Source organism: Somniosus microcephalus, unplaced genomic scaffold (assembly GCF_052327205.1).
Source record: "Somniosus microcephalus isolate GS21.2 unplaced genomic scaffold, FLI_Smic_1.0 unresolved_chr1, whole genome shotgun sequence".
NCBI lineage: Eukaryota > Metazoa > Chordata > Chondrichthyes > Squaliformes > Somniosidae > Somniosus > Somniosus microcephalus.
The window spans coordinates 160,244,141-160,259,822 of record NW_028225179.1 but is presented as its reverse complement, the minus strand read 5'-3'; the positions used below and the strand labels follow the sequence as shown (position 1 = coordinate 160,259,822).

General features: G+C 47.7%; 2 protein-coding genes across 2 annotated transcripts in view; one reads left to right on the top strand and one right to left on the bottom strand.

Moving 5' to 3' along the window:
• Positions 1 to 15,682, top strand: part of LOC147096384 (uncharacterized) — a 419,163-nt gene that overhangs the window by 22,649 nt on the left and 380,832 nt on the right. The gene's annotated exons all lie outside the window — the stretch shown is intronic.
• Positions 9,103 to 15,682, bottom strand: part of LOC147096392 (uncharacterized) — a 56,562-nt gene continuing 49,982 nt past the window's right edge. The window contains exon 11 of the mRNA XM_085975147.1: positions 9,103 to 11,594. Within this exon, the coding sequence (XP_085831273.1) occupies positions 11,062 to 11,594 (533 nt within the window). The 3' untranslated portion in view covers positions 9,103 to 11,061. The remainder of the gene's footprint in view (positions 11,595 to 15,682) is intronic.

The following is a 15,682-nucleotide window of genomic DNA, read 5'->3' as shown; positions in this document are numbered from 1 at the left end:
GCCAGTATGTAGCAAGCTCTATAAGGGAGGGGGCGGTTCTGGACTCAGTTTTAGGGAATGAAGCTGGGCAGGTAGAAGGCGTATCAGTGGGGGAGCATTTTGGTGCTAGTGACCATAATTCAGTTAGATTTAAGGTCGTTATGGAAAAGGACAAGGATAGACCAGGAATAAAAATTCTAAATTGGGGAAAAGCAAATTTTGCTAAGCTCAGAGGGGACTTAGCCATAGTGGACTGGAAACAGCTACTTGAAGGTAAATCAGTGTCAGAGCAGTGGGAGGCATTCAAGGAGGAGATCCGGAGGGTTCAGACCAAGTATGTGCCCTTAAAGAAAAAAGGTGGGACTAACAAATTTAGAGCCCCCTGGATGTCTAGAGACATACAGGGTAGGATAAAGAAAAAAAGGGAGGCGTATGACAGATACCGAGGGCTAAATACTCCAGAATCTTTAGAGGAGTACAGAAAGTGCAGGGGTGTAATTAAAAAGGATATTAGGAAAGCAAAGAGAGAGCATGAAAAATTCTTGGCAAATAAAATCAAGGAAAACCCAAAGATGTTTTATAAATATATTAAGAGTAAGAGGATAACTAAAGAAAGGGTAGGGCTTATTAGAGATCACGAGGGTAATCTGTGTGTGGAGGCGGGAGATGTCGGTAGGGTTCTTAATGAATACTTTGCGTCTGTTTTCACAAAGGAGAGGGGCGAAGCAGACATTGCTATCGGGGGAGGAGTGTGAAATATTAGATGAAATAAACATAGTGAGAGAGGAAGTATTAAGGGGTTTAGCAGCTTTAGAAGTGGATAAATCCCTAGGCCCGGATGAAATGTATCCCAGGCTGTTAAGCGCAGCAAAAGAGGAAATAGCAGAGGCCCTGACGATCATTTTCCCATCCTCTCTGGCTTCAGGTGAGGTGCCGGAGGACTGCTAATGTGGTACCCTTGTTTAAAAAGGGAGAAAAGGATAGACCGAGTAATTACAGACCAGTCAGTCTAACCTCGGGGGTGGGAAAATTATTGGAAAGAATTCTGATGGACAGGATAAATCTTCATTTAGAAAGACACGGATTAATCAAGGATAGTCAGCACAGATTTGTTAAGGGAAGGTCGTGTCTGACAAACTTCATTGAATTTTTTGAGGAGGTAACAAGGAGGGTAGATGACGGTAGTGCGTTTGATGTAGTTTATATGGACTTTAGCAAGGCTTTTGATAAGGTTCCACATGGCAGACTGATCACGAAGTTAAAAGCCCATGGGATCCAGGGCAAAATATAAATAGATAGAAGATAGGAGCAGGAGTAGGCCATTCGTCCCCTCGAGTCTGCTCCGCCATTCAATGAGATCATGGCTGATCATCCAAATTCAGTACCCTGTCCCTGCCTTCTCCCCATATCCCTTGATCCCTTTAGCCTTAAGAAATATATCTAACTCCTTCTTGAATATATTTAATGAATTGGCCTCTACTGCCTTCTGTGGTAGAGAATTCCACAGGTTCACCACTCTCTGGGTGAAGAAATTCCTCCTCATCTCAGTCCTAAATGGCTTACCCCTTATCCTTAGACTGTGACCCCTGGTTCTGGACTCCCCCGCCATCGGGAACATCCTTCCTGCATCTAGTCTGTCTAGTCCTGTTAGATTTTTATAAGTTTCAATGAGATCCCCTGTCATTCTTCTAAATTCCAGCGAGTATAAGCCCAATCGACCCAATCTCTCCTCATATGTCATTCCTGCCATCCCAGGTATCAGCCTGGTGAATCTTCGCTGCACTCCCTCCATGGCAAGAACATCCTTCCCCAGATAAGGCGACCAAAACTGCACACAATACTCAAGATGTGGTCTCACGAAGGCCCTGTACAACTGCAGCAAGACATCCTTGTTCCTGTTCTCAAACCCTCTCGCTACGAAGGCCAACATACCATTTGCCTTCTTAACCGCCTGCTGCACCTGCATGCTTACCTTCAGCGACTGGTGCACAAGGACACCCAGGTCTCGTTGCACTTCCCCTTCTCCCAATCTATTGCCATTCCGATAATAATCTGCCTTCCTGTTTTTGCCACCAAAGTGGATAACCTCGCATTTATCCACATTATACTGCATCTGCCATGCTTCTGCCCAATCACCCAACCTGTCCAAATCATCCTGGAGTTTCTCGGCATCCTCCTCACAGCACACACGCCCACCCAGCTTTGTGTCGTCTGCAAACTTGGAGATATTACATCTAGTTCCCTCATCTAGATCATTAATATATATTGTGAATAGCTGGGGTCCTGGGACCGATCCCTGCAGTACCCCACTAGTCACTGCCTGCCACTCGGAAAAAGACCCGTTTATTCCAAGTCTTTGCTTTCTGTCTGCCACATCCACTGGTTCTCCCTTATCTATTTTACCAGTTACATCCTCAAAACATTCCAGTCGATTAGTCAAGCACGATTTTCCTTTAGTAAATCCATGTTGACTTTGTCTGATCCTGTCACTGTTTTCCAAGTGCTCTGCTATGACATCTTTTATAATGGACTCCAGCATTTTCCCCACTACCGATGTCAGGCTTACCGGTCTATAATTCACCGTTTTCTCTCTACCATCTTTTTTGAATAGTGGGGTAACATTAGCTACCCTCCAATCCATGGGTACTGTTCCAGAGTCTATTGAATTTTGGAAGATGACCAGCAATGCATCTACTATTTCTAGGGCCACTTCCTTAAGTACCCTAGGATGTAGATTATCAGGCCCTGGGGATTTATCGGCCTTCAATCCCATCAATTTCCCTAACACCATTTCCCTACAAATACTGATTTCTTTCAGTTCCTCCCTCTCATTAGACCCTATGTTCCCCGACATCTCTGGGAGGTTATTTGTGTCCTCCTTTGTGAAGACAGAACCAAAGTATGTATTTAATTGGTCTGCCATTTCTTTGTTCCCCATTATAAATTCCCCTGATTCTGACTGCAAGGGACCTATGCTTGACTTCACCAATCTTTTTCTCTTCACATATCTATAAAAGCTTTTACAGTCAGTTTTTATGTTCCCTGAAAGCTTACTCTCATACTCTATTTCCCCCTCTTCATTAATCCCTTTGTCCTCCTTTGCTGAATCCTAAACTGCTCCCAATCCTCATGTTTACTGCTTTTTCTGGCCAATTTATATGTCCTCTCCTTGGATCTTATGCTATCCCTAATTTTCCTTGTTAGCCACGGTTGAGTCACCTTTTTTGTTTTATTTTTATGCCAAACTGGGATGAACAAATTCTGTAGTTCATCCATGCGATCTTTGAATGTTTGCCATTGCCTATCCACAGTCAACCCTTTGAGTGGCATTCCCCAATCAGTCCTACCCAACTCGTGCCTCATACCATCGTAGTTTCCTTTATTTAAATTCAGGACCCTAGGCTCTGAGTCAACTAGTTCACTCTCTATCTTAATGAATAGTTCTATCATATTATGATCGCTCCGACCCAAGGGGCCTTGCACAACAAGATTGCTAATGAATCCTTTCTCATTACATAATACCCAGTCTAAGATGGCCTGATCTCTAGTTGGTTCCTCGACATATTGGTCCAGGAAGCCATCCCGTAAACACTCCAGGAATTCCTCCTCCACAGTATTGTTACTAATTTGGTTAGCCCAATCTATATGTAGATTAAAGTCACCCATGATAACTGCTGTGCCCTTATTGCACGCTTCTCTAATTTCCCTTTTAATGCCATCCCCAACCTCCGCATTACTGTTAGGAGGGCTTTATACCACTCCCACTAACGTTTTCTGGCCCTTGGTATTTCTCAGTTCTACCCATACAGATTCCACATCATCAGAGCTAATATCCTTCCTTACAATTGTGTTAATCCCCTCTTTAACCAGCAATGCTACCCCACCTCCTTTTCCTTTTTGCCTCTCTTTCCTGAATATTGAATACCCCTGGCTGTTGAGTTCCCAGCCTTGGCCACCCTGGAGCCATGTTTCCGTAATCCCAATCATATCATATTCGTTTAGCTCTATTTGTGCAGCTAATTCATCCACCTTATTACGAATGCTCCTCGCATTAAGACACAAAGCCTTCAGGCTTGTTTTTTTAAAGCTCTTAGACCTATGAGAATTATTATTTACTGTGGCCACGTTTGATTTAAACCCTTGATTTCTCTGACTGCCACTTTTGTTTTTTCTCCTTCCTGTCATTTGCTTCTATCCTTGTTTCCCTTTCCTCTGTCTCCCTGCTCAGGTTCCCAACCCCCTGCCATTTTAGTTTAAACCCTCCCCCAGAGCACTAGCAAACACTCCCCCTAGGACATCGGTCCCAGCCCTGCCCAGGTGCAAACCGTCCGGTTTGTACTGGTCCCACCTCCCCTAGAATCGGTTCCAATGTCCCAGGAATTTGAATCCCTCCCCCTTGCACCATTCCTCTAGCCACGTATTCATCTGAAGTATCCTTCTATTTCTACTCTGACTAGCACGTGGCACTGGTAGTAATCCTGAGATTACTACCTTTGAGGTCCTATTTTTTAATTTACCTCCTAACTCCCTATATTCAGCTTTTAGGACCACATCCTGTTTTTTACCTATATCGTTGGTACCTATATACACCACGACAACTGGCTGTTCACCCTCCCCTTCCAAAATGTTCTGCAGCCACTCTGAGACATCCTTGACCCTTGCACTAGGGAGGCAACACACCATCCTGGAGTCTCATTTGCGGCCGCAGAAACACCTATCTATTCCCCTTACAATAGAATCCCCTATTACTATAGCTCTACCCATCTTTTCCCTCCCGTCCTGTGCAGCAGAACCACCCCTGGTGCCAGGAAGTTGGCTGCTGATGCCTTCCCCTGATAAGCCATCCCCCTCAACAGTATCCAAAGTGGTATATCTGTTTGAGAGGGGGATGACCACAGGGGATTCCTGCACTACCTGCCTGCACCTACTACTCTGCCTGTTGATCACCCATTCCCTTTCTGACTGTGCCACCTTTACCTACGGTGTGACCAACTGATTAAACGTGATATCCAGGACGTCCTCAGCATCGCGAATGCTCCAGTATGTATCCAATCGCAGCTCCAGCACCGCAATGCGGTCTGCCAGTAGCTGCAGCTGGACACACTTCCTGCACACATGGTCGTCAGGGACACAGGAAGCGTCCCTGATTTCCCACATAGGGCAGGAGGAGCATACCACGGGGCCAAGCTCTCCTGCCATGACTTACCCTTTAATTAATTTAAATTAAATTAAATCAAATCAATACCACCAATTACACTATAATTAAATGATATACTCAAGGGCCCTTGTTTACCAACAGTCCCCGTTACACCACAGAGAGCTTAGAAACTATAAACCACAGAGTTTGTTTGGAAAAAAGGAGAAAGAGAGAAATACTCACCAGCCAATCACTTACCTGGTTTCTGGTGACGTCACACTTCGATTACTTTTTACTTCTCTCTCTCCCGCTCTGAGATTGGTAAACCTACCTGGTCTGCCGCCTCGGTTTTGTAGTCACTCCGCCGCCGCCTCGCTCCACCCAGGTCCGCCGCTGCTGTGGGGCCGACCTGGTCTGCCGCCTCGGTTTTGTAGTTGCTCCGCCACCACCTTGCTCCACCCAGGTCTGCCGGCGCAAAGTGTCAAGTTGGATTCAAAACTGGCTCGGAGGCAGGAAGCAGAGGGTAATGGTTGATGGGTGTTTTTGTGACTGGAAGGCTGTTTCCAGTGGGGTTTCGCAGGGCTCAGTACTAGGTCCCTTGCTTTTTGTGGTATATATCAATGATCTAGACTTGAATCTAGGGGTATGATTAAGAAGTTTGCAGATGATATTAAAATCGGCTGTGTGGTTGATACTGAAGAAGGAAGCTGTAGACTGCAGAAAGATATCAATAAATTGGTCAGGTGGGCAGAACAGTGACAAATGGAATTCAATCCGGAGAAGTGTGAGGTAATGTATTTGGGGAGGGCTAACAAGGAAAGGGAATACACATTAAATGGTAGGACACTGAGTAGTGTAGAGGAACAAAGGGACCTTTGATGTCCACAGATCCTTGAAGGTAGCAGGCCAGGTAGATAAGGTGGTTAAGAAGGCATACGGAATACGTGCCTTTATTAGCCATGGCATAGAATACAAGAGCAGAGGGGTTATGCTTCAACTGTATAAAACACTAGTTAGGCCTCAGCTAGAGTACTGCGTGCAGTTCTGGTCACCACATTACAGGAAAGATGTGATTGCACTAGAGAGGGTACAGAGGAGATTTACAAGGATGTTGCCGGGAATAGAGAATTTTAGCTATGAGGAAAGATTGGATAGGCTGGGGTTGTTTTCTTTGGAACAGAGGAGGCTGAGGGGAGACCTTATTGAGGTGTATAAAATTATGAGGGGCCTCGATAAAGTGGATAGAAAGGACCTATTTCCCTCAGCAGAGGGGTCAAAAACCAGGGGGCACAGATTTAAAGTAATTGGTGGAAGGTTTAGAGGGGATTTGAGGGGAAATTTCTTCACCCAGAGGGTTTTGGGGGTCTGGAACTCACTGCCTGAAAGGGTGGTAGAGGCAGAAACCCTAACCACATTTAAAAAGTACTTGGGTGTGCACTTGGGAGGCTGTAACCTGCAGGGCTACGGACCAAGAGCTGGGAAGTGGGATTAGGCTGGATAGCTCTTTGTTGGCCGGCGCGGACACGATGGGCCGAAATGCCTTCCTTCCGTGCTGTAACTTTCTATGATTCGATGAGTTCTGTTATCCGGGCATGGGGTGCATCACACGCTACCCGTACAGGCGCAGCCCACAACGGCCCACTGAGAATTCACCTTCATTTCACAGACGCTCTCTTGCTGCTTAAACTCAAAATCTTCAAAACTGGTTTTCTTCGGCTTCAGAGAATGTAGGATTGTGTTCATTTTCTCCGGCCAATCCGCTTCCCCCGGGAGAGACCCGCCCCCTCACTGAGTGACAGGCTCTCCGGCCAATCCACTTCCCCCGGGAGAGACCTGCCCCCTCACTGAGTGACAGTCTCTCCGGCCAATCCACTTCCCCCGGGAGAGACCTGCCCCCTCACTGAGTGACAGGCTCTCCGGCCAATTCACTTCCCCCGGGAGAGACCCGCCCCGTCACTGAGTGACAGGCTCTCCGGCCAATCCGCTTCCCCCAGGAGAGACCCGCCCCGTCACTGAGTGACAGGCTCTCCGGCCAATCAGCTTCCCCCCGGGAGAGACCCGCCCCCCTCACTGAGTGACAGGTTCTCCGGCCAATCCACTTCCCCCGGGAGAGACCCGCCCCCTCACTGAGTGACAGGCTCTCCGGCCAATCCGCTTCCCCCGGGAGAGACCCGCCCCTTCACTGAGTGACAGGCTCTCCGGCTCATGACCAGGTCATTGTCACTGGACCCGGGCTCTTCTATTTCAGCCTGTGAATCGCACGCAGACGGGTCGCGGAACAGACTCAGGAATTGGTCATTGACGGAACCTTCATGCGGTTCCTTCTGAGAGCGAGTGAAGATGGCGGGCCTTGGGGAAGTGTGGCCAATGGCCGCGGTGGGAAAGCAGCTCGAGTGAGCCGGACCGTGGGAATCCACCGGAGACACGGCCATGGAGCGCCACCTTCCGGCTGTGGAGCCACATTACAGGCAGCGAGCTCACCGGCTTCCTGCAGTTCTGACCAAGGCTCATCGACCTGAAACTCGGTTTCTCTCCCTGCACATGCTGCGGATTTCCAGCATTTCCTGTTTTTAATCCTGCCGGTCACACCTCATTCTGGACTTAGCTGGAGATTTTGCACTGCCGCCCAAAAACCAATTTATTCCCCAGAATTCGTTCATTGATGTTTTTTGTTCGTAATGAATTTGCATCCAACCAGCGATCACGTGGTTTTAGAGCAGTCTCACCATCTTTATTACATTCATTAATCTAACAATACAAACAAAGCGAACGAAAAGAACAAAAATGTTGTCAGACAAAAACTCTAAAACAGGAAGTTGAGGCGCTGCTTACTGGTCTGTCAGGAGCAAGATACCCGTGGATGTCGTGGAAGAAAGTTCACGGGCACTGTTGTTGGCCACACATTGAGATCCAGATCTTACTCAGGCCAACAGAGGCAGGTAAAGAAGAGAGGGAAGGAGCATCAATCACACAGCGGCATGGGGTTTCCCAGCAGAACCAGGGTGTATTCCAGCAGATGCAATCAGCATCCCAGCAGAAGCAGGGTGCTCACATCAGAGCCAAGACGTGTCCCAGCACAGGCAGGGAAGTAAAGAAATAAAACAAAGGTGCTCTCTTCTTCTGTATCTGCTCGAAGCAGTTTACATTTCCGCACGGTGGCATAGTGATTAGCACTGTTGCCTCACAGCGCCAGGGACCCGGGTTTGAATCCGGCCTCGGGTGACTGTCTGTGTGGAGTTTGCACATTCTCCTCGTGTTTGCGTGGGTTTTCTCCGGGTGCTCCGGTTTCCTCCCACAGTCCAAAGATGTGCGGGTTAGGTTGATTGGCTATGATAAATTAGTGTTAGGGGGGATTAAATACGTGGGGTTACGGGGATAGGGTGGGATATGTGTTGGTGTAGGGGTTATGGGGATCGGGTGGGACATGTGTCGGTGCAGGCTCGATGGGCCGAAATGGCCTCTATCTGCATTGTGGGATTTCTGTGATTAGCAGAGACATGGTGTGAACAATAATATAAAAAACACTGCAGTGACAGAGCTTACTCATGAAAAAAATAAGTTGAAAACCACAATATTTCTCAATGCACTGAGGGCTGTAAAAGAGATTTCACTCCAGCTTATAGGGCAGCACAGCTCAGACTGGGAGATCACCATGTGTGGAGTTCAGCGAGCACCGTGGCACAGTGAGCTGAGCACCAGCACAGCCAATCGCCTTTTTATAATGTGGCTTTCTTTGCAGAAGTCCCTCAAACCTCAATTTCCTCGCTTCTTCTCCTGAAGGCACTAACTCCAGTCTCGGGAACAGCAGAGCTGAGCTCAGTTGTGTCCTCACCTGATGGCCACGTCCAGCGGGAGAAGTCACTGGAGAGCACCCAGGCTGGGGCTCTTTTCTCTAGATAAGAGAAGACTGAGGGATGATGTCGCTTTTAAAAGTTCTTTGGAATAATTTCTCCGTGACTACACAAAGCACTCTGGGTCCAGGTATATTGTGTATCAGTAAAACAGGTTTATTATGCATTAAACATCCAGTACGAAGAAGTAATACTGAACAAGAAGATAGTCCCAGTCTGTTCATCGAACCCTGGCATTCCTCCGAGTGACTGTGGCGCTAATTACATTACATGGACATTACATTAAATCTACCTCTTTGACCAAGCTCAGTATCAGATTTGGTTTGATAACATTCCTGTGAAGCGCCTTGGGTCATTTTACTATGTTTAAGGTGCTATATAAATGCAATTTGTTGTTGTTGTTTGATTCAAATCCAGGACCAAGGGGTGAAGTAACGGTCTGACACATACCTAGGGCGCTGCCTAGGATAATCCAGTAACTAGTTTCCATTCACTTTTGACCAAAGTATCTCCCGGGCACCCTCTGGAAATAAATTTCATGTCTTCAGCACCCACTTCAGAGATTTTTTAACTGATTAATCTCCTCTCTGTACTCAGAATACAGGCCCAGATTTTGGAATTCCGCTCTCCTGACACACAGCAAGAGCCCATATTGGGAAATTCCACAATCCCAACCTATGCTTTTTTGAACATTGGACAGACCGGGAATGCGGATTTTCCCGCCAGGGACACGGTGTGTGCCAGGAGCACGGAAGAGGGAATTCTAGCCTCGTGTTTATTTTTCATTCTTTTTTATGATCCCATTATCTTTCAGTTCTGAAGGAAGGTCCTGCCTGAATTGTCTGATCAGCCGAGTGTTTCAGCATTTGCTGTTTTTGATATTCCCTCAGTACCGGTTTCCACCAGCAGGTGGTGATACTGCACTGTAAAACTTTACAGCGCTTTGTACAGCTCGCCATCACCATCTCCTGGCTGAAAGTGGCACTACAATCAACTGCGAGGGAACGTCAAACACTCTGGGGTGAATTTTCACTTTTACCACAACAGGCGTTAGCGGATCGGCCGCCCGTTTTACAGCCCGCACCGCAGTAAAAGTGAACATTCAGCCCGTTAAACCGAAGATTTGCAAACTCCCCGTCATCTTGAAGAGAGAGAGTTTGTGTATTTCTCATCACTAATGGTGCTGATTAACTGAGGAATGTCCTCATTTTGAGAGCACAACTTATACCTGCTTTTTAATATAAAGGAGTGGGGCAGTGATGAGAAAGGGCTGGGATGGAGTTGCTGTCGGTTTTACTTTTTATTTTAGTCTTTGTTTTTATTACAGTGTCAGCCAGCTGGCACTCTCGCTTCCTGAGTCAGAAAGTTGTGGGTTCAAGTCCCACTCCAGAGACATGAGCACAACAATCTAGGCTGACACTCCAGTGCAGTACTGAGCGAGCACCGCACTGTCGGAGGGGTCTTTTCGATGCGACCTTAAACCGAGGCCCTGTCTGCTCTCTCGGGTGGATGTAAAAGATCCCAAGGCACTATTTCAAAGCAGAGTTCTGAGGAAGGGTCATCGACCTGAAACGTTAACTCTGTTTCTCTCTCCACAGATGCTGCCTGACCTGCTGAGTATTTCCAGCATTTTCTGTTTATTTCAGATTTCCAGCATCTGCAGTATTTTGCTTTTGTGATTGAGTTTTCCCCGGTGTCTTGGCCAATATTTATCCCTCAATTAGTGTAACAAAAAACAGATTATCTGGTCATTATCACATTGCTGTCTGTGGGAGCTTGCTGTGCACAGATTGGCTGCCGCGTTTCCCACATTACAACAGTGACTACACTCCAAAAAGTACTTCATTGGCTGTAAAGTGCTTTGGGAAGCCCGGTGGTCGTGAAAGGCGCTATAGAAATGCAAGTCTTTCTTCTTCTGTCATTTTATATTTTTATTGGTTGTATTTACAGTCTCATTGGGATTTTACAATGTGTAATTTGGAAATTACATTTTCTAACTCCTGACCCCTGACCTCTGCTCCTGACCCAAATGGCGCGGGGTCAAGTCACTGCGACGTCATGGATGATGCGGGCCGGCCCGAGGCCCCGCCCCTTTTACAGACCCGGATCGGAGCCGGAGCAGATTCTCAGCCACTTGTTCACATCCCAAGTCCCAAAGAAAGGATAAAGTTTCCCCGTGAATTTATTCCCAGTGAAGGTGTGGAGATGGGACTTGGTGTCCGCGCTGTAAAATGAAACTGTCCCGAACTCATAACTGAGATAAACTCCCACCTTCCCGGGGATCGGACCGGCGGGGAGACGGGATTGAGGGGAGGAGTTTACATTAAAGTCATCACCATCCCGCCCAATGGTCCAGAATCCAGTCTCCGGGCTCAGTCTGACCCCTCCCTTCCTCTCCACAGATTCTGCGGCTACTCCCAGACTCCAGCGCCGATTCCCCGCCACCTCCACCTCCCAGTAATGTCTCCCCGATGTGAATCCCTCCGATCCCACGACACAGGGCCAGGCTGTAAACCTCTTCCCGGTGTCAGGGAGATTCCTCCAGATCCAGGTAAATCTCACACTCTTCAGATCCTCAGACACCTCGAGCCGTGGATTCGCTGTTTCCACATCCAGAGTCACGGAGACTGGGAGAAAAAGCAGAGAATTAGAGAGATTCACCCGGGCTTAGAGAGAGACTGGCCGGGGATCGGGGGAGAGAATGGCCGGGGATCGGGGGGAGAGACTGGCCGGGGATCGGGGGGGAAGAGACTGGCCGGGGATCGGGGGGGAGAGACTGGCCGAGGATTGGGGGGAAGAGACTGGCTGGGGATCGGGGGGAGAGACTGGCTGGACTCGGGGGGAGAGACTGGCCGGGGATCGGGGGGAGAGACTGGCCGGGGATCAGGGGGAGAGACTGGCCGGGGATCGGGGGGAGAGACTGGCCGGGGATCGGGGGGAGACTGGCCGGGGATCGGGTGGAGACTGGCCGGGGATCGGGGGGGGGGGGGGGAAAGAGACTGGCCGGGGATCGGAGAGACTGGCCGGGGATCGGGGGGAGAGACTGGCCGGGGAGAGAGACTGGCCGGGGATCGGGGGAAGAGACGGATCGGGGGGGGCGGGGAGAGACTGGCCGGGGATCGGGGGGGAGAGACTGGCCGGGGATCGGGGGGAGAGACTGGCCGGGGATCGGGGGGGGGAGAGACTGGCCGGGGATCGGGGGGGGAGAGACTGGCCGGGGATCGGGGGGAGAGACTGGCCGGGGATCGAGGGAAGACTGGCCGGGGATCGGGGAGAGATGTTCTCCCCGAGATCCCCCTTTCTGACTGATTTTTTTGTTTCTCAACTAGAGAAAAGAGCTGCCCTGAGGGGAGGAAACGAGGATCTGACAACAGCAGAAAACACCGGGACTTCCAGGGAGGGAGGTCACAGCTTCTGAAAATATCAAACATTACACCCGCCTCCGCACTGTGGGATTCTGTGGGGATATAAATACTAAAATGAACAAAAGCTGGAACAGGAGCCTCAATGTACAACTAAATACTGTTCCCAGTTTAATGCACCACAAACTGGGGTTAAAATACCTGGGGGTTGAACACATTCCATACTCCTTGCCAGATTACTCACTGAGGAAAGTCACTCTGTGGGACTGGGTGTATATGGGTAGATGTGTGTGTGTGTGTTCCTCAAAGTAGAAAAGTCCCCGGTCTGGATGGGATGCATCCTATGTTACTGGGGGAAGTAAGGGGGGAAATTGCGGAGGCTCTGGCCACAATCTTCCAATGCTCCTTAGATCTGGGGGTGGTGCCAGAGGACCGGAGGATTGCAAATGTTACACCGCTCTTTTAAAAAGGGGAGAGGGCTAAACCTGGCAACTACAGGCCAGTCAGCCTAACGTCGGTGGTGGGGAAAGTTGTAGAGACAATAATCTGGGACAAAATTAATCAGTGTTTGGGAAAGTATGGGCGAGTAAATGAAAGTCAGCACGGATTTGTTAAAGGCAAATCGTGTTTGACTAACGTGATCGAGTTCTTTGATGAAGTAACAGGGAGAGTTGATGAAGGTAGTGAGGTGGATGTGGTGTATATAGACTTTCAAAACAAGGTACCACATAAGAGACTTGTTATCAAAATTAAAGCCCACAGGATTAAAGGGCAGAAAGTAGCGAGTAGTGGTGAATGGTTGTTTTTCAGACTGGAGGGAAGTATACAGTGGTGATCCCTGGGTCCTTATTAGGACCACTGCTCCTTTTGATATCTATTAATGACCTGGACTTGGGTATACAAGGCATCATTTCAAAGTTTTCAGACGATATGAAACTTGTAAATGTTGTAAATAATGAGGATAGTAACAGACTTCAGAAGGACATAGACAGACTGATGAAACGGTCAGACAAATGATAGACAACATTTAATGCAGAGAAGTGTTGAGTGATATTTTGGTAGGAAGAATGAGGAGAGACAATATGATCTCAATGGTACAATTTTAAAGGTGTGCAGGAACAAAGAGACCCCTGGGGGTGTATGTACATAAATCTTTGAAAGTGGCAGGACAAGTTGAGAAGGCTGTTAAAATAATATGGGATCCTTGGGTTTATTAATACAGGAATAGAGTACAAAAGCAAGGAGGTTATGCTAAACCTTTATAAAACACTGGTTAGGCCTCAGCTGGAGGATTGTGTTCAATTCTGGGCACCGCACTTTAGGAAGGATGTCAAGGCCTTGGACAGGGTGTGGAAGAAATTTAGCGGAATGGTACCAGGGATGAGGGACTTCAGTCACGTGGAGAGACTGGAGAAACTGGGGTTGTTCTCCTCAGAGCAGAGAAGGTTAAGAGGAGATTTGACAGACGTGTTCAAAATCATGAATGTTTTGATCGAGTAAATAAGGAGAAACTGTTTCGAATGGCAGAAGGGTTGGTAACCAAAGGACACAGATTGAAGGTGATTGGCCAAAGAACCAGAGGCGACATGAGGAAACATTTTTTACACAGCGAGTTGTTGTGATCTGGAACGCGCTGCCTGAAAGTGCGGTGGAAGCAGATTCAATAGTAATATTCCAAAGAGTATTGGATCAATAGTTCAAGGGAAAAAATTACAAGGCTGTGGGGAAAGAGCAGGGGACTGGGATTAATAGGATAGCTCTACCAAAGATGGGCCAAATGGCCTCCTTTAGTTCTGTATCATTCTATGATCACAAAAAATAAGCATTTTATTAAGAGTGTCTAATCCTCCACCTGTGAGTAGTCTGCTTTCAAATGACCAAAAATGACTTTAAAACTGTACTGAACCATTTACTAGTTTCACTGGTGTACACTAGTCAGCTTCTTCGTAAATTAAATATTTTTTAATATTTAAAAACTGTTAAAACGTGCCTACTAGTGTCTGTGCCCCTAAGAATTAGTTCAATTTGAAGAGCTTCCTCAAACGGGTCCAATCAGCGGAAACTCGCCAGGCTCATTATCCCGATCTGGCGGGGGGGCCAGTTTTATGGGCGGGGTCGATAAATGGAACAACACCCAAAAGCTCAGAGGGACTTGGACTTCGAGCTTCGAGCAGCGTAAGGAGATGAGAGCTACATGCTTACAACTGTTCCTGATAAGTCCTCCAGTGAGTATCTGTCTGTCCCAGTGTAAGAATCCTGAGAAATCCCCATTTCACATTCCCACTAGCTAACATGGACGAAATGAAATACACATTATTAGTTGTAGGTTTAGGTTGGTATTATGTAACTGTTAGTCAATGCTCGCCGATTCTTGAATAATCGTGTTTATAAACCAGTGCAATATGCCTTGGGTAGACCCGGTTAGATTTTAAAATGCTTGACCAAATATTAAAGGTGCAGACTTTAACAAGCCTTGTTAGCAAAGCGACAGTCAGTCTGTGAGAAAAGCTGAGAGAATTAATGGAATTCCAGAGACTGAGATACGAGGCAGGGACTGTAAGATTGTTATAAATTACATGTTCATTGTTTTTTTGAATACTTGTTTTGATATGTTAGAACATCCACAGAGAATTATAAAAACAAAGGCTAACAGCAAGGGCCATATCTCAACCTGTGGAGACATATTCCTTTAATATTGCCATAAATACCCCAGATAAAACCGCTTGGACCACCCAGCATGGACATCGGTACCAGCTACGGACATGACAATGGCACACCCAGCCCAGTCGACCCTGCAAAGTCCTCCTCACGAACATCTGGGGACTTGTGCCAATATTGGGAGAGCTGTTCCACAGACAAGTCAAGCAACAGCCTGACATTCTCATACTCACAGAATCATACCTTTCAGCCACTGTCCCAAACTCCTCCATCACCATCCCTGGACATTTCCTGTCCCACCGGCAGGACAGACCCACCAGGAGTGGTGGTACAGTGGTATACAGTCGGGAAGGATTGACCCTGGGAGTCCTCAATATTGACTCCGGACCCCATGAAGTCTCATGGCTTTAGGTAAAGCAAGGTGAAGGAAACCTCCTGCTGATTAACACCTACCGCCCTCCCTCAGCTGATGAATCAGTTCTCCTCCATGTTGAACACCACTTGGAAGAAGCACTGAGAGTAGCAAGGGCACAGAATGTACTCTGGGTGGAGGACTTCAATGTCCATCACCAAGAGTGCCTCGGTAGCTCCTCTACTGACCGAGCTGGCCAAGTCCTGAAGGACAGAACTGCCAGTCTGGGCCTGTGACAGGTTGTGAGAAAACCAACATGAGGGAAAAACCTACTTGACCTCAT